The sequence below is a fragment of the Notolabrus celidotus genome, chromosome 10, assembly GCF_009762535.1.
Source record: "Notolabrus celidotus isolate fNotCel1 chromosome 10, fNotCel1.pri, whole genome shotgun sequence".
In the NCBI taxonomy this organism is placed as follows: domain Eukaryota; kingdom Metazoa; phylum Chordata; class Actinopteri; order Labriformes; family Labridae; genus Notolabrus; species Notolabrus celidotus.
The window spans coordinates 16,478,715-16,496,670 of NC_048281.1; the positions used below are offsets into that span (position 1 = coordinate 16,478,715).

Genomic DNA, 17,956 nt, shown 5'->3' on the forward strand with positions numbered 1-17,956 from the left:
CAACCAGCTACTAGATTCTTTTGCACGTCAATGAAGCATTTTTCCATTTTTAGTACTTTTATAACTTTGTATGTTGCCACTCTGCTGTCTTACTTTTAAAGGTTAAAAACACACTGGAATACAACATTGGAATGATAATTGAATTTTAGTTTAAATAGGTATGATTCGTGGAGACAAGAAGGGGTGCACACATACTTAATGCCACACCTGCAAAAGTAAGTGGGTCAACCAAGTTGGGCCACCCCCCAGTCAAAAAAGCCCTGACATGCCCTTGTCTATAAGTTGAATATTTAACAGATAATAATAAAGAAATATAATTTGTATCTAGAAATTAAATAAAAGAAAGAGCTACTAATATACATCCATAAAAAATAAATGTTTAAAGTACTGAGATGTGCAAGCTACTGAACATTGTCTAGTAGGTAAGCTGTGTATCTTTTTCAGTTGTCTACTTACACAACATCTTATTCTCTATTGAGCTGCTGTAAGCTCCACACACAACAGTAACCTGTTCATGAGCCCTAGATTTAAATAAAATCTTGTTTGGAGCCTCCATTCACGGTTAGCACACTTCTGCAAATGAATAAACCTGCCTTTAATAAAAAATAAAAAATATATTCATGTTTTAGTTTTATGGGTGATGAGGTCAGAAAAAGGTATGCTAAGCTTGTGCTTGTCCACACTGAGGAGCAGTAAGAGGATGAGTGACCACATTTGGTCACAAGCTTATTTTAGACTGGCTGTAAAATTCACCTAAGACATGTGCTTCTGTACCACATAACATGTGTTCAAGCTTTCCCTCTTGACCCTTTTTAAATGATCTATGTCTACGTTTTCCTGACACAGAAATGGTTCCTCTGTCTACTGTAGACACACCTATGGTTTGAGCTTCAAAATCCCTTCGTGGGTGGGGTTATCTTCTAAAGAAGATTATACCAACAGTGTGAAAAATCCGCTGACCTGCTCTTGTTTCCTGTTTCCATCCTGACAAACATCTGAGAGAGTACTTCCTGGAGCAGATTGAAGTGGATGAAGGCTGAATATAGAGTAAGACTTTGAAAGACATACATAACACAATGAAATTCAACATTTTATTGCCCTTAGATAAGCAATAAAGTAAGTGAACCAGCCTGACAGTGTGACATAATCAGGAATTTTCTTGTACAAAGCAAGATATACCTGTCTAATCTATAAAATAAAATTCTTCATTCAAAAATATTTGTCGATCAAAATAGGATACAAATGTCCAAAACAAACATGATTATAACCGATTCACTTGTTTATATTATATACTTTCAATATTATAAATAAAATAATTTCAGATGCTTTTAGTTGTCTGCACAGCAGGTGCTAAAAAAGGCAAATGCAAAAATGTAATGTTGAATGTTAAAAGCCCTGAAAATAATACAACAGAGAAGTCTACAGACTGGAAATATTCATATATTCCATGGACCAGCATAAAAATGGAGTAAAGTGTAGAATGAGCTCAATCATTTGTGAATGAAACAAAGGGGACTAAAGAGACACTGGGCAGAATTGTATATGAAAGTATCACTGATTCATTTTACTATGCTATTTTCAAAAGCAGTGTGAGTTTTGAGGGAAGGATATTCAGCTAATTTAAGTCACTACACCTCAGACTAAACTCAAAAAATAGTTGATTAAAACCAACTTTGATATTGATTCATGATGCTCTTTCTAACCAAACTAACAAGTTATCTTAACCAGAGCACATCGGTGTGACTGCTGGACATAAAAGCACTTTCTAAACCTTCTCCACATCTATCTTTCTTCCACTTACTATCACAGTTACAACCTGCATTACCCTTTACACACCATTTACATGTATATACACAGTTACCTCTCATATCCTTACTTTACACGTTCCTTTTTAACTCACTTGACTCTATGACCTTTAATCAAACACTTCCTTTAACAGTTCGGCCAGGACAGTTCTTTCTACACATCTTTTTAAACCATCCTTTTTTCAGAGCTTCCTCTTTGGATTTATTTGACTAAACTGGTTGGGCGACTTTATTTCAAAGGACACTTCTGGGAACAGCCTTTCTGTGTTGGTGTCTGGCTGACGTTGGGGAGTTGTCAGGAGGGGGCCACTGGGGCTTAGTTAGCTGAATGTCTTCCTCTATTTTAAAAGCTTTCTTTGGAGGATCAGCCTGTGGGGGCCAAACTAGAGATATTCTGTTGAAGAGTGGTTTGCTTTCCTCACACGTTTTTGTAACTTCATTTTCACTTATGTGTGTTTTGTCTATTGAATTCAGGCTGCTAATGGAGTATCTCCATTCAAGTTTCTCATCTGAGGGGATAGGTCCAACACTTCCTGCGGGAGGTTTCTGCCCAAGTCCATTATCGTGGTTCCCTTGGGACTTGAGGAGTTGTTTGTAATGGGGTAGACAGTAGAAATGTCCATGGAGGGAGACGTAATTTCCTAGGCTGGAAGAGAAATTAAAGTTTGTCTTTAAGTGATGCACAGCAGTCAAATCATGAAATAGTTAACTATATATTTCTACCAACTATACAGCTATTAAGATATGAGGGCATTCAAATACATATTGTAATGCTCAAAGACGCCCCATGCCATAATTACCTTAATTTATTTCTGCAGTGCTCACAGTAGAAACAGGATTTATGGTATTTTTTTTTGTCCACTATCACAGCATCCATCGGATAAGCTCTCCTCCGGCAAACCGTGCATAGCTCTGACTTCGGAACTCGAACCTGTAAGAAAGAGATAAAATGCAAATCATTCGATTTTTCTTTTCTTTTTTTTTTTTTTATATTTTTCCCATGTAATGAGTATGTCCTATAAAAAGCCTCACAATGCAACAGCAATCTCATTAGTACAATGCAGCATCAAAAAAATATGTATGTTAATGAAATTCTCCATATCACACACATATATAAAAACAAATACAATGGTCATGTGAGAGAATGATTCAGTGTTTTTACGACTTGATATGAATATAATTCTATCTACATACATTCATGCATCTCTCGACTTCAATTCAGCAGTGTTTGTGAAAACTAAAAATAAGCTATTATCCGGTTCAGTACCATCCCACAGCCAGCTCCTCCTGTAACTGTCCTGCTGGAGAGGTGTATTAAATGCTTGCTTTATTGTAGGCATCTAATGGACAGCCTCACGAGGATAAAGGAATGCTGCACTTCTTTTGATGAGTAATTAAACCCTTTTTGCTTGAAATCACATCAACCTTTGGCTGTCGTCTTTATCAATTTTTCTTCCTGTCACATACCATAGTCTTTATTAATACAAGATTTGCTTGAGCAGTCTTTAAATGATTATTATACTACTTGTGGAAAAAACTGTATCTGTTTAATGCTGACATAGTTTTAAGTGCCTGTTTACTGTATGTAAGGTGAAGAGCATCCTTAAGCCCCTTCCAGGTAAATTTGCAAACACTTGTCATTATTGGAGACCATGAGATTGGGTTGAAAGCTTCAGGAAAAGCTTTTAAAATAATCTAGAGATGCAACAGCTGTTCCCGATATCAAAAACAAGGTTGACAACTTTTCCAGTGTCAAATAAAGGACAACATTTTTTTTAGCTTGCAGCTCAGTGCCACAGCGGTGTGGGTGTGAATGTTGTGTCTAAGCAAGAAATGTGTATCTGATCTGCAGTTTTGCTGAAACTGAATTATTATTAGTTTCATTGTTATGCCCCAAAAATGACCCGTTAACTGACAATCTCCATCTGAGAAGAACTTTACGATATTTTTTTTTGGGAATATCAGTCAAAGGATGGCTTCACCACCATGGTCTTAAATGGGACTATCTAAACAGCTTTACACTCTGGTCTTCTGGTCCAACTGTTGTTTCAAGTATTGGTTTATTACCAAAATCTGCAAAAATAAATAAATTCCCACCGACTGTAGCTGTAATTTAATACCTCAATGTTAGCATGCTAGGTTAGGTTCACAAGGCTGCTAGCATGGCTCTCAAGCTTGTTGGTTAACACAAACACTTTCTGTTTAACGGAAAAATCAAGTAAACAAGGCCATACACAGTCCATGCCACTGGCATCTGTCGTGTCATGCTGCAGAGGTTTTTACCAGATGAGACCATCTTTGTCTTCTGCGACACAACTTGCGATGTTGTCTCCTCAGACACAGTGTAGCCAAGACTCTTGAAAACGGTCTCACTCTCTGTCCACGTTTTGTGGAAGTTTCTCAGCAGATTCTCGGTGGCTTCTTCATCATAGGTGTCTGCTTCCTTCACTGCAGCAGCAGCAGCTTTTCTTTTCACTGCATCAGCATAGGAAAAGGGAGCATGTTCGGTTGAAACACTCTCTGAGTGCTCAGTGACAGCCGTCCTTGTTCCAGTGATCTTGTTTCCAAACTCATCAACGTTTGAGAAATGTTCTGTGATTGATTTGGTTTCAGAGAAGCCTGCTGGTTTTGCTGGCACTGTTTCCAGATCATTTTTTGACTGAGGGAGGGGGGTGCTATGCCGTGAGCCTCCCTTTGTCTCTTGAGGACTTTCCCTCTTTGAAGTGTCTACTGTTGTTTCAGTCAGGCTTGACACAGGCTCATCCTGATCCCCTTTCTCCTTTCCGAGTGAGGAACTTTGCTCATCCAGTTCAAAAACACTTTTAATAGCATGGATGTCAAAAGTTGGCATTTCCTGTTCCAGGATGTCTGTTTTTTCTTCTGTGCTCTCAGCGATGTTGTGAAGCCAGTCTGAAAGTGGGATAAGCTCTTTTTTGATATATGATTTCTCTTCAGGTAATTCAAATTTGTTTACCAGATTAGGCAAGTCTGCCTTGGGAAGCTCATCCATTCCTTTGTTCTTTCTTTCCTCCTCACACTCCTCCATGTCTGGACCCAGACGTTCAGGGATATCAATGGGCTCCTTCCGCACATAGGTCTTATTAACATCAGCCTTTTGAGCCTCTTCGAAAAAGTGTCTCTTGTCTTTGAAAGATGCTGTTGACGGCTCTGAATCATCTGAATCTTCACCAAAATCTAGTTCATTGTCGTATAATGGCATGTAGGTCTCAGGCTTACTTTGTATTTCATTTGCGATCAAATCCTCTGATTTACTTTCATTATGTGCAAAAGTTACATCAAGTACCTGAGCCTCAGCAGATAAACTCTTTGTGGCTTTCTCTGTTGTAATCAATGTCCCTGAAGTCTCCAAACGTTGCTGATCGATTTTGATTTGCCGCTGGAATGACGCAGGTGATTCCACAATCTCTGACTTCTTCTCAGAGATGTGCTGAGGAAGCGCGGGTGGTGGGGTTACACCACGGGAGAGTTTTGCAGTAGCGTCCTTGAGCCGAGGCAAATTTTCGGCTCGGTCAAAAGTAGGAGAAGGTGTGATTCTTGTGAGACGCGATGTCGGGGTCTCACACCTCCGTGGTGGTGGTGTAGGGGGTGTTGGCGGCCTGTGCAAGAGGGTAGGTGAAGGAGTGACTCTCTGGGGCGAGTCGGTCCTGCGTGTGGATTCAATAGTGATAAACGTCGGGGAAGGTGAGCGCATCCTCAATAACGGCGAGGGAGCTCGGAGGTCAACAGACTTGCACTGACTTGTTTCTTCTTTCCTTCTTTCATGAGAAGTCTTTTTCTTTGTTTGGTTCTCCACTTTAGCAGAACCAATGCTAATCTTAGAGATTCTTGGTGTTGCACCACCACAAATGGACTTCTCAGAAACTGGCTCACATTCATGCTTCTCCATTGTCTCACTGTCTTCTCTCTGACTTAAGAGCCAATTTGAATCTGTTTCAAACTGAGTGTTCACAGTTTTAGAATTCTTCTTTTCTGAAACTTTGTGTGTCTCTGTGATGTGAGAGATTATCATTTGGTTGTTCCCCCTTTGAGAATCCTCTTTTCCCTTCACTGTGGACTTTACCAGTTCATTTTCCTCTGACATGCCTGTCACTGTAATTGGGACATCCTTGCTTTCCTCTGAGTCTACCACGTTCTGCTGAATAGCTGTCATTCCTTTCTTCTTTTGAGATCCCTTCCCATTCTTTTGAACTTCTTTTTGTTGCAGGGAGTTCTGATCGTCTTTGCTGTCTGTTGTAATGACTTGTATTTTCTCTTCTTTTACACTGGTTGCTGCTATTGTTACCTGAGTTTGGAGGGCTTTTTCGGATAATCCCATCTTGGTTTCTATAACTTCTACATGTTGCTGTCTGGACTTCTTTGACTTCTTTTTCTTCTTTCCTGTAGTTGGAGTTTCTGCTTGGATGTCAGTGATGCTTACAGCTGCAGGAGAAGAGGTAACTGTTGTATTCCCCTGCTTTACCTCTGTCTTTGCTTCCTTAACTTCCTTGATCACTTTCACCTCAGAGGCTTCCTTCACTTCCATTTTGACTGCTTGTGAAACACTCTTCTTCTCAGCCTCATTGGAGGTTTGTGTCTCAATTTGCTTTTCTTGTTTGTTGTTCTTTTTTCCTTTTTGGCTCAGTTTGCCATTTTTTCCGTTGGTGTTCACAGCTGTCTTTTCTGTTTGCGGTGGTTGCTCTGAAATTTTCTCTTTGTTCTTGGGAGGAGAGTGATCAGCTTTCTTCTTGTTATCACGCTGTGCTGATTTGGACTGCTTAACATTTTTGTCTGAAGACTGGGTGAGAGGATTACTGGGTAATTCTGGTGTTGAGTTATCTTTCATCTTCTTGTTGTCAGATTGTGATTTGCTTGATTTAATATTCTCCTCAGAGGTGAAATCAAGTTCAGATTTAACTATTATAACAGGGGCTTTGGCTATCTCTTCAGATTTGTCGGAGGACTTTGTTTTCTTATTCTTAGAATCTGTCTTTCTATCAGCCACCATGTTTTCTGTTTTTGTGACATCAGTAATTGAGGCCTGGACTTTGTCAGCCACGACTGACTGAGCAGACTGGGAGGAGGAAACAGAAACTGTTTTCTGTGAGGTCGTATGTGTCTGCTGTCGAACAGACGAGACAGATGAGGTCTTCTGAAAGGAGACGACGTTAGAACTCTCACTGGAGACTGTTTGCTGTTTAACAGAAGACATAACTGCTGAATCTGAGAGGATTTTCCCATGACTGGCACTGATATTGCTCTGGATGGTATTTGAGACCACACTATCCTTGGACACACCACTTAATCTGGAATCCAAATGAACACTCAACGGCATATTTTCAGCTCTCTGCTGTTTGATTAGCGATGTGTTGTTATTGAACTGCTCTGCATCTTTGTTGGAAAGCATTTCAAGAGCAGCTGTAACTGAGTCATGGATGAAAGTGGGTGATGGAGTGGTTGGGGGAGTGTTTTCCTCCCTCAGCTTCCGGAATTTTTCTTCTGCTTTTATTAATGGGGTGTTAAATTTACTCATTTGGCTTCGCATGAAAGGTGGAGGAGAGGGTGGAGGGGTGAATCTCACAGGAGAGATGTAGACCTTCTTCAGGGGTTGTGGTGATGCAGGTGGGGGAGGGATATCACGTGAGACGGTTTTTGATGTTTTTGTTGTTTTGGATTGGTTTTGGCTCATTTCTACCACTGTCTCTGATTTGACCTCCACCTGTTTCATTTGATTTAATTCTACTTTAGGCTCAAGTTTGGGGATTTGGTGAACGACGGGAGCTTTCACTTTTTTAACGGTCATCTTTTTGGCTTTGGCTGGTGAGGCATGAACTGCATGTGCTGGAATGTTTTCCAGCTCCTGTTGAGATGGTGGAGGAGGGAGGAAGTCCTGTTCACTGGCGAGCGGAGGTGGCGGAGGAGGAAGGTGATCAATGTCAGAGTCAACAGAGGTGGGAGGAGTAGGAGGAGGAGGAGGGGGAAGGTCAGTGTCCACCACAGGTGGAGGTGGGGGAGGCAGATCAGGCTCTGGTGTCTTTTGATTTAGCATTAAGACATTGGTTTGCACTTTGGTTTTATCTACTTTGATCATTCCTTTTGGATTGGATTTGAGATTACGAAACTCTGTCTTTAATGTTTTGATGCCGTGGTTTTGGGTAATTGTTTTATGCTCCACCACGGTTGTTGATTTTTGAACACACTGCTGAACTGAACTTGCCTTAGTTTGAACTACTTCAGTTTCAGAGTGATTTTCTTGCGATGTCTCCACCAACTTAGCTGTTTTTATCTTTTGTATGTTGCGCTGTGCATCAGTATTCAGGCTTTTGACTGGAGGGCCCTGCTTGACTTTGACTCTTCTGTATGCTCCGAGTCTGACTTTAGGAGTTTCACGCTGTGCTGTTTCCAACAATGATTTAATAGTGCCTTTGACATCACCCCTAATCACCTCTTCCCTTTCAAGCTGGGTTTGTTCCTGTGTCTCATACAGCGACTTAATGGACATCTTTACACTGCCCTTTACATCCCCCTCAAGGCTCGGGCTCCTTTCCATCCTCGGTGAAGGAGGAGATTCCATCAAGAGCTGAATCGTTCCTCTAACGTCCCCTTGGACATCTGCCCCCTGTTGACTCATTTTCCTCTCACTGGAGGCATCATGTAGACTTTGCATTGCTATACGAATATCACCCCTCACGATTTCTTCCTTCTCAACTTCCTTCACTGCTTGCTTAGCCAGCTCGAGTGATTTTAGAGTGGCCTTCACATCTCCTGAAACTAAATCCTCGACAACAGCTTCAGCTCTGGATGTTGCTGATTTCTCAAGAGATCTCAAAGCGCCCCTGATATTTCCTGGTATGATATCTGGCTTCTCTACCTCCTTGTACCGCTTTTGAGCCCTCTCCAGGCACCGCAGTGCTTTGGGTATGTTACCTTTCACCACCTCTTCCTTCTCTACAATGACTGTCTGATTTGCTGAGACAGACAAAGAGTTCAAAGCGGCTCTTAAATCACCTTTAACTATCTCTTCCTTTTGGAGTTTCTCCAATGAAATGGTCGGCTCAGACATGAAAACCTTCACCGTGTTGTGGACATCCCCGGGTATAACATCCTCAACTGTACGCTCAATTTGCGTACGATTGCTGCTGAGGGTCAGTTTTGTGTCCTTGATGTTGCCCCCAAGTATCTTCTCTCTTTCTGCTGAGTCAGATTGAGCCTCATCAGGTCCTAAATGAAGCTGTTTGAGATAATCAAGAGCCCCAGATTCAATGCATGTCGAATAAAAGTTGACATTTCCTTTTTCTGTGTCGTCTACCTTTATCTTCACCGCCTGATCTGCTGTGTCTGCAGAGGCCAAGTTTTGAAGAGCACTCTTTATATCCCCTCTTATAATGTCCTCTTTCTCAACACTAACATTCTCCTGTTGATTCAGGAGGGAGTATATTGTCATCCGCACATCTCCTTTCTCGTCTTCCTGGATGAGTATTCCATGTTTAGCCAACCCGCCCTCATTGAAAAGGTTGTTTATAGCTTCCCGAATGTCGCCCCGGATTACTTCCTCCCTCTCAACACTGTCTCTCTCTTGGTTGAACAGTTGCTGCACTGTTGAACTGATGTTCCCCTTCTCTTCTGAATCTACAATGACCTGCCGCTCGCTACTCTCCTGTCTGGTCAGTAGGTTCATCATAATAGTCTGCAGATCCCCCCTGATGACTTCCTCCCGCTGAATCTCCGGTGACTGCTTATTCATTAGCTGATACTTGGCCATCCTTATGTCACCAATTTCATCAGCTTCAATGAGAATTCCCTTGGATTTCACCATTTCCTGACTGTAAAGTTCCTCAAGTGTTCCCTTGATGCTCTTCCCCAGGATTTCAGTCTTCTCCATTTTGTTCTCATTAAAGTTGTCAAATGGAGTTGTTTCAAAGAGCCAAGTGGTTGTCTTTACATCTCCTTGAGAGATCTCCTCTTGAGTAATGGTTTGATGATCTTCGTGCTCATCTACCTCTTTAATATGGTCAAGAGGGTTTTTCTCAAAGAGCCACACGGACTGCTTGACATCTCCCTTCGCAACCTCCTCTTTTTTAACAGTTTCAATGAGATTTTCAGAGCTCATGCTTCTTATCTTGTCTATTGACTGTGTTTCAAATCTCCATTTCGCAGACCTGACATCGCCTTTTTGTATTTCACTCACATTAACAGTCCTAACAGATTCTTGAGACAGAGCGTCAGACTCAAAACGATCTTTGTTCATCCTGACATTGCCTCCCTGGATGTCTTCCACAGTTCTTATCAAAGCCTTCTTTTCCTCAGCAATCCTATCGAGAGGCTGTGTCTCAAATCTCCACTTGGCAGAGGTGACATCTCCCCTCTGAACATCCTGTTGTGTGACAGATTTAATTATATAGACCTCATCTGTGTCCTTAATAGCGTCGAGGGGCTTTGTTTCAAACAGCCAGCGGGTTCCAACGACATCGCCTCTGGTAACCTCTTCACTGGAGACGGTGGTGACCTCGTGATAAAGGCCCTCTTTGTCCTGAATGGCATAAAGGGGCTGATTTTCAAACATCATAGTGTAATTTCTCACATCCCCCTTCTCGTCTTCATCTCTGATGATTTTTTGGCTTTTATTCAGCTCTGCGTTTGTCTCAGTGGACCCTTCATGAATCTTATCCAAGGAGAAGCTTTCAAAAATAAAACGGCTTTTATCAACATCTCCTCCTTGCACATCATTTATTGTGCGGCCGCTGATGGATTCTTCTTGGCTATCATGTATGGTATCTATGGATTGGTTTTCAAAGAGCCATTTGTGGTTCACTACGTTTCCTTTTTGTATGTCCTCAGTCTGGACCCTCTTGAGTGTTCGCCTAGCTTCTTCAGATGTAGAAGTCATGATATCGGATGTTTGATTCTCAAAAATGTACTTCATCCTTGACACATCTCCTGATGCGATGTCTATCTCAGTGACACGCTTAAAAGAATCTTGCTCCTCCCCGGTGAGGTTCTCCAGTTTCTCCGTCTCAAAGAAGAAACAAGCAGTTCGCACATCTTTTCCTCTGATGTCTTCTTGATTCACCGTACTTGCTTTCAGAATGGTCTCTGTCTCATCGTGGATGGTATCCAGGGCTTGTGTTTCAAAAAGCCAAGTGCAGGTTTTCACGTCTCCCTTTTGCACTTCTTCCGATTCGTTTTCACCCTTCGTCTCAACTCTTTCGTACAAGATGTCCATTGGTTTTGTCTCAAATAGCCACTTGCAGGTTTTCACATCCCCCTTCATTATGTCATGATTTGAACTTGTCCCAGTGACTTCTTCGTCTTCAATATTGCTGAAGTACTTGATAGCATCAAGGGGCTGGGTTTCAAACAACCACTTTGCAGTTTTTACATCACCAGACTCAATTTCTTGTTTGGAAATTCCTTTGATAATCTGGAATTTTGCAATGGTTTCATCAAACTGGTCAATTGGTCGTGTTTCAAACATCCACTTGCACGTTGTTACATCTCCTTTCACAATCTCTTCACGGCGCACTGTTTTCACCTCATGGAAGTGCCCTGAGCTGTCTTGCATGGCGTACATAGGAGTCGACTCAAATAGGTTGGTATTTGATCTCACAGAACCTGATGTTACACCCTCGATTAAGATCTTTTGAGATTCATCCATCCAGTTGTAATCTGTGCTTTCAAAGATGTGCTTGTAGTTGGAGACATCCACTTTATCAATTTCTTCCAGGTCAATCGTCCGAATGACTTCTTTCCTTTCCTCTCTAATCTGCTCCAAGGGTTGGCTTTCAAATCTCCATTTCTGATGTCTAACATCGCCCCTTTCCTCATTAAGCGCTACTGCTTTTTTCAGTTTGCCCACCTCTGCAAGATCCTTCAATTCCTGGGATGGAGCTGTTTCGAAATAATGTCTGGCTGATCTTACATTACCTGAAATAATGTCCTCTTTTGTAAGGGGCTTTGCATTTGAATCATCTTTTAAAGTATCCATTGGCTGGGTTTCAAATACCCAGCAGTTCTTACGAACATCTGCCCTGCAGCTTGTGCCATCCTCCTGTGTGAGGTCGTCTTCAATATTCACTGTGCGAGTTACCTCTTTCCTCTCCTCTCTTATATGCTCTAGAGGTTGGCTCTCAAAGCGCCACTTTTGGTGTCTCACGTCCCCTTTCATTTCCTCATACACTGTAGCCTTTTGAAGTTTTCCAACCTCAGGCCCAGTCTTTCTCACAGTTTGGGGGCTGCTTTCAAAAAAATTCCTGGCAGATCTAACATTGCCCCCGATAATTTCTTCAAGAGACTGAGATTTGGCATTGGAGTCATCCTTCAAAGAATCCATTGGCTGGGTTTCAAATGTTAAGCAGTGTTTGCGCACATCAGCTCCGGTGATCTCTTTGTTCTCTATATTTGAGCTTTCCCATTCATTGACAGAACTCAGTGTTTTTATCTCAAACAACCACCTGCCCCAGTCTCCTTTATTGCTATCTTCCATGGAAAGGCTACACACAAGTTTCAAAGATGAAGATTCTTTGTCAGTCATGTCCAGGGGTTGGGTATCAAAAAGCCAACGTGAAGCGATGGAGCTCTCCAATTCTGTTTCAATTTTACGCACAGACTTAATCTCCAGCATCTGGCTTGATTGTCCCATAATGATGCATTTAAACTGAGTGTCAAAAGTGCTTGTAACAGTTTTCACTTCTTCATGAATTTCCTCTAACACTGACCTCAGACTCAGCAGCTTGCTCTCATCAATGGTCTCCGTGTGTCCCAGGCTTTCCATGTACTTATTGTCAATCATGTAAATGGTAGCATTTCCATCCTCCTCTGTGAACACAACCTCTTTGGTCAAGTCCTCGCTCTTATGCATTTTATTCAGAGTGTCCATCCTCTGGGTTTCAAACAACCACGCTGCAGCACGAACATCTCCCTTATCAAATTTATTGCATTTGTTTTTGTATTCAGTCGAGTTGATATTATGTGAAGTCAGCTCATCCATTGGCTTTGTCTCAAACATCCAAGCTGTGCGCCTCACATCTTTTCCAAGAATCATCTCCTGTTGACTTATTTTGTTTTCTTCATCATCCTCATCCAGAACCTCATCTTTGATGGTGTCCAGTGGCTTATTCTCAAACATCCAACGCATTGACTGCACATCCCCAGGTAGAATCTCTTCCCACTCCCCATATTCTTCATCATCATCAGGACTACCACCTTCATCCTCATACATATACTCTTGGCCCTCTACGTGGTTGTTCTCGGTCTCGTTGTAATCACAGTAGTACTCCTTCTCAATATTCTTTCGAACCTCAGGATGAATGTGCTTGTAAAGGCGTTTAAGCTCATACATACTCCTCTGCTTGAAGTAAGCCTCTTTGTTTGGCGGATATTTGGAGGAGTTTGCTAGTTCTGGAGGCTCAGGTGAGTAATTGCAGGCTGGCATAGTTTGACTGTCTGATGGCATTTGTAGTAAGTCTGGAGGCGGGGGTGGAAGATAGTCAGAATCCTCAGCTGGCGGGGGCGGAAAGTCCTCATAATCCATCACTGCAGCCGATGTATTGTCTGTTGCCTCAGTAGCAGATGCTTCATGCACCTCACTAGTCACTGTGTTGTTTTGTGTCACATTTGTGGACCACTTAGATCGATTGATGTCACGCTCAATCTTTTCAAGGAACAGAAAGGGTATTCATGGGTAAATAATTCAAAATCCTGTACATTGCAGGGTTATACATATTACATTTACCCTTGTGGCAACAATTGTGCATCAAATATAAAAGTTTAATCACAAAACACAGATATCCATATAAATAGAACACCTATCTTTTGAAGCTTGCTAGTACTGTGTAAAGTTTCTTTAGCAGCACACAAATCAAAGTATCACTATAACAAGTTAAAGTTGTAATCCTTCAGATTTTTATGAAATGAAACATTTTATAAACCCCAAAAATGATTGTCTCTGTACCAGTGAGGGATTCACAGAAGATGATGCATGGAGTGTTTTCTTTCATTTTCTCTCACAGTTATCAGTTTCCCTGTTGACTGTCTATTCTCCTAATGCAGAATCTCAAATTAACTTGGTTACTGCCAATGCAATTTGAACATTTGCTCTAAATTCTACTTTAAATCATAGCAGTATGCAGGGCTTTTAAGTTGTCACAAGGAACTTGTATGATTCTTGTAAAAAATGTAGGCGTGGGGCACCTGTGGCCTAGTGGTCTAAGCGTGCCCCATATACAGATGCTACAGTCCTCGTCCCAGAGGTTGCTTGTTCGACTCCCAGCCTTGACCATTTCCTGCATGTCTCTACTCCCCACTTCCTGTCTTTCTTCAGCTGTCTTATGATTAGAAGGCAGAAGTGTCCCCCAAAAATATAAAAAATGAAATGTTATTGTTGTACAGACAGCATATAAACTTAAAGCTGCTGTGATGAACTTTTGGTTTGTGTAGCTTGTGGTGCCCCCTGTGTACAAAGTGGTGGCTCTTCTCTTTCTGTTGATATTGTCCTGAACATGTATAAGTAGTATTTTTTCATAGAAATTCCAACCTGCTGTCTTCTAACAACCAAATGAGTCACTTACTGCAGATCTCTGCCGTGTAATATGTAAATAAACAGCTACAGTTAATCACTCTGTCCGACTCCTACTTGATGAAGTGCTGATATTTCAAGAATTAAAATTTACTACTTGGAATGATCCATGTTGCTGCAGCTTGTTGTATTTACTTTTGTGACTCAGATAGAGGCATCAGTATCAATTTCTGTTTCATAGCCAGATAAATTCCCAACAGGAGCCTTATTTACTGCAGGAAGAAATGGAACAAGGATGTGCAGCCACAAAGATCTGTTAAATCAAAGAGCTGCATGTAGAAGGTTGCACATCTCCACCTCAACAAAGTAACCAACACCACAGCGCTCACCTGTTGTGTGAGAGGTCACTTGTAAGGTCTGCAGCATGAAATCAAACTAGGCTTAATTTTTGAATGTTTTGACTTCAACTTAAGTTCATCTGACTGCACAATTATGCATACTTCATGAGATCTATAATCCATATTTGGGACTGAAATACATTTACAGTAAAAAAAAACAAAAAAAACTTGATGTCAAAATTTTGAATTTGAATTTACAAACCCTAAAACAAGACTTTGTTTAAATGCCTTTTGCAAATGTTTAATCAAAACTGGAATTTTCATCATCATATAGAAATTTACAGTAAACAGTTAACATAGCAGGCACGGACATAACCCACTGGTTAAGTTGCACTCCCATGTAGCGGGCGGCCCGGGCTCGAAACCAGCCTGTGGCCTCCCCCCTGCATGTCATTCCCCCACTCTCTCCCAGTTTCCTACACTATCCACTGTCCACTCCTCTGTCAATAAAGGTGTAAAAGCCAAAAAAATATAACTTTAACAGTTAACATAGCAGTACAGTTCTGTCATACAGTCATATGATGTCCAGCCAATCAGATAGTGTTTTGAGCGAGACTTGAGGTGAGACAGAGTTGTGATTGAAAACCGACCCAGAGGGAAAGACACTACAGCATCGGAGCCAAATTAGAACACTTTTTAATCAATTAATTTTTATCTGCAATCAGTAAAATAAAACACTCATACAGATAATCGTCCAGATGCCCAATATCCCTTCTGATAATCTGCCAATCAACCACAAGTATTTAACTATACTCGGTTTTGCCACTGGTACAGGACACAAATCTGAAGGATTACAACTTGATGAATACCTCTGACATTACTTTCCCTTACATGTGTGGAATAAAAATGCTTACCTTCATATGTTTGTGTTGAGTAGCTTCCTCTATCGTTCTTTCAAAGTGATCCCTCAGTTCTTTGGTGGTGTACCTTGGAAAATCCTCTTCTAAAGATTAGGATAGACATTAGTATCTAAGCAGGCCTTTCATTTTCTAGACAATGATATACAGCAGACAGAAAAAATGCTCACCTGTTTCAATCTGATGGTTTTCAAAGCTGGATTCCAGGTTGTTGTTACTGTATGACATCTTTACATTTAAGAAGAGAGAAAAACAGCACAGAATGGTGAACAAAGTTTCAATTATACTTTTATCACAGCATTAAATAGTCAGATTAATAAGGAAAAGCTGGTGTCACAAATGTGATTAATAGCAATCTGTTAGAGTTTTTATTCAACAACACAATCACAGCGTTTAGCTCATTAGCAAAGCTTTTTCTCACACCCTGCAGGAATACAGAGGAAAAAAAGTACCATGGTTTCTTGGTTGACATTGAGATGCTGACTGCCTGGGAGGACCTGCCTGCTGCCGCCTGACACCGTCACCTCAGAGTTTGACATTTCCTGTGAAGAAATGGCAGTGGTTGTCAAACACAGTTTAGAAAGAGTGTGTATGCCACACACACACACACACACACACACACACACACACACACACACACACACACACACACACACACACACACACACACACACACACACACACACACACACACACAGCATGAATACAGATAACTCTTTTGGTCTCATTTTGTCTCTTTGCTCCTCTTGTCAGAGACACAAATTGGAGCTCACTCCTCTCCACCAGTCAAAGCTTAATAGTACACAACTGAGTACCATGTAGAGAAGATGCTCCAACAGATTGCTCTCTGCAGTTTGAAATGACTAATCGCAGATGGAGGCAAGATGACAAAGAATGTGTCAAGCTGTTCCCATTGAAAACTAAGAAATAAGACATTCTTTCCCGTTGTTTTGCAAAGTTTCTGTCGACTGAATAGAGCGTCAGTGTGAGTGCTAAAAAAGTGCCCTGGAGGTTTTTTATGAAAGCTGTTGGATAAGGCGAGTAAGATGTGTTAACCCACACACTTTGCTCCAGTATTGGTTGGATCAGATGTAATACAACCCTCTAAGTTAATATTCAACACATATTTTACTTGCAGAGATTCCAATTGAAGGCTTAACATGTTGGGGCTCAGGAGCAATGTAACTGATCACAGTCATCATCTCTGTCATGCTCTTTGCATGCTGAATGTGTTCTGCATGTGTACCTGCACGGTTCTGTGATGAAAGTGGAACTGGGTTACATTGTGTGAAGTTGCAGTTTCCTGGGTCTCAAATTGCTTCCTCACACTGGCAAGTCCCCCAGGCAGGGAACAGACCTCCGACTCCTCCATGACCTAATGAAGCAGGAAATATCATTAGCTGCTTCCTCTTTGACACGACCTGAAATCAAACTGATGCTTAATAGGGCTCTTCTGTCTGCTATGCATGCAGTGCGGGCTGCTGTCAGGCTAATGCTCTATGCGGTTTGCTCTCTCTCTCTCTCTACACACACACAAACACACAGACATAAACATTCATAACAGCCTGTTTATGTAATAGCTCCAAATGGTAAAGCTCTTTCAAAGTAAAGCCAAAAATATTTAACATTTCCTGCAACCTTCCTCTATTTTCTGTCCTGTTGGGGGGGGTCTCATGTTTCCCTTCTATTTATAAACATGTATATGCAAGACTGCTGACCCCCTTCCCCCAGCTTCAAAACTGTCATCACCTCCCCTAATACTGCATGACAACACCAACAATGATGGGGACAAAACCTGCTCAGTGCAGCTTACTGTGCAACATTGAGAGGTTCTGCAGAAACTAAAAACTATAAACATAATTAAAGAAAGCAAGCAAACCAATGCAATAAACCACATAAGTCCCCTTCTCATTACATAAATGTTCCTCTTAATGCATGAAGCTCTGGTGAGTAGCAAAGCTGTGTGTTTTAGCTAAGACACTACATGTCCATGCACAAGCTATATACCCCGCAGGGGATGGTGTTGTCTGCTCGCTTGGAGACAGCTGCCTGGTACATGGCCTCACAGTTGGTCAGTGGGATGACCTCTGAGTCCACAGAGTGAATCCGGTTCCTCTGAGTTAAATCTCTTTCAGGAAGTCCTGCCCTGGTTAAACTTGCGCTGCCAGCAGCTATGGCACAAATACCCAATAAACTGTTAGAGAAAATAATGCTTTACTTTTGTTACATGATGTTTTCTTGTCATTAAGGAGTGGTGCAAAACACTTTCTGGTCTACACCCGTTTAAGCACTGCTATTGCTTTTAGGTCCTTACTTGTCTGTGCTGCTTTTTTGTTTTACAGCTGAATTAGTTCTGAACAAAAAAGGGACTTTTTTTTTTTTTTT

At 41.4% G+C, this 17,956-nt stretch overlaps 1 protein-coding gene across 1 annotated transcript; it reads right to left on the reverse strand.

The window, feature by feature from the left end:
- Nucleotides 1-1,103: 1,103 nt before the first annotated feature.
- On the reverse strand, nucleotides 1,104-17,629 carry xirp2b (xin actin binding repeat containing 2b). The gene is made up of 8 exons (XM_034694715.1): nucleotides 17,579-17,629; nucleotides 16,818-16,946; nucleotides 16,024-16,113; nucleotides 15,742-15,799; nucleotides 15,569-15,657; nucleotides 4,089-13,452; nucleotides 2,606-2,736; nucleotides 1,104-2,451 (listed from the first exon to the last, which is right to left on the reverse strand). The coding sequence occupies exons 1-7, from the start codon at nucleotides 17,627-17,629 to the stop codon at nucleotides 2,645-2,647; spliced, it is 9,873 nt and encodes a 3,290-aa protein (XP_034550606.1). The 3' UTR covers nucleotides 1,104-2,451; nucleotides 2,606-2,644.
- Between the last annotated feature and the right edge of the window lie 327 nt (nucleotides 17,630-17,956).

Excerpts from the sequence above, each read along its gene's own strand:
- xirp2b (XM_034694715.1), bottom strand. The coding sequence starts at position 17,629 with ATGTACCAGGCAGCTGTCTCCAAGCGAGCAGACAACACCATCCCCTGC. Across the intron at positions 16,947-17,578 it reads ACAACACCATCCCCTGCGGG|GTCATGGAGGAGTCGGAGGT; the intron begins GTATATAGCTTG and ends CTGCTTCATTAG. Across the intron at positions 15,800-16,023 it reads ATGTCAACCAAGAAACCATG|ATGTCATACAGTAACAACAA; the intron begins GTACTTTTTTTC and ends TTAAATGTAAAG.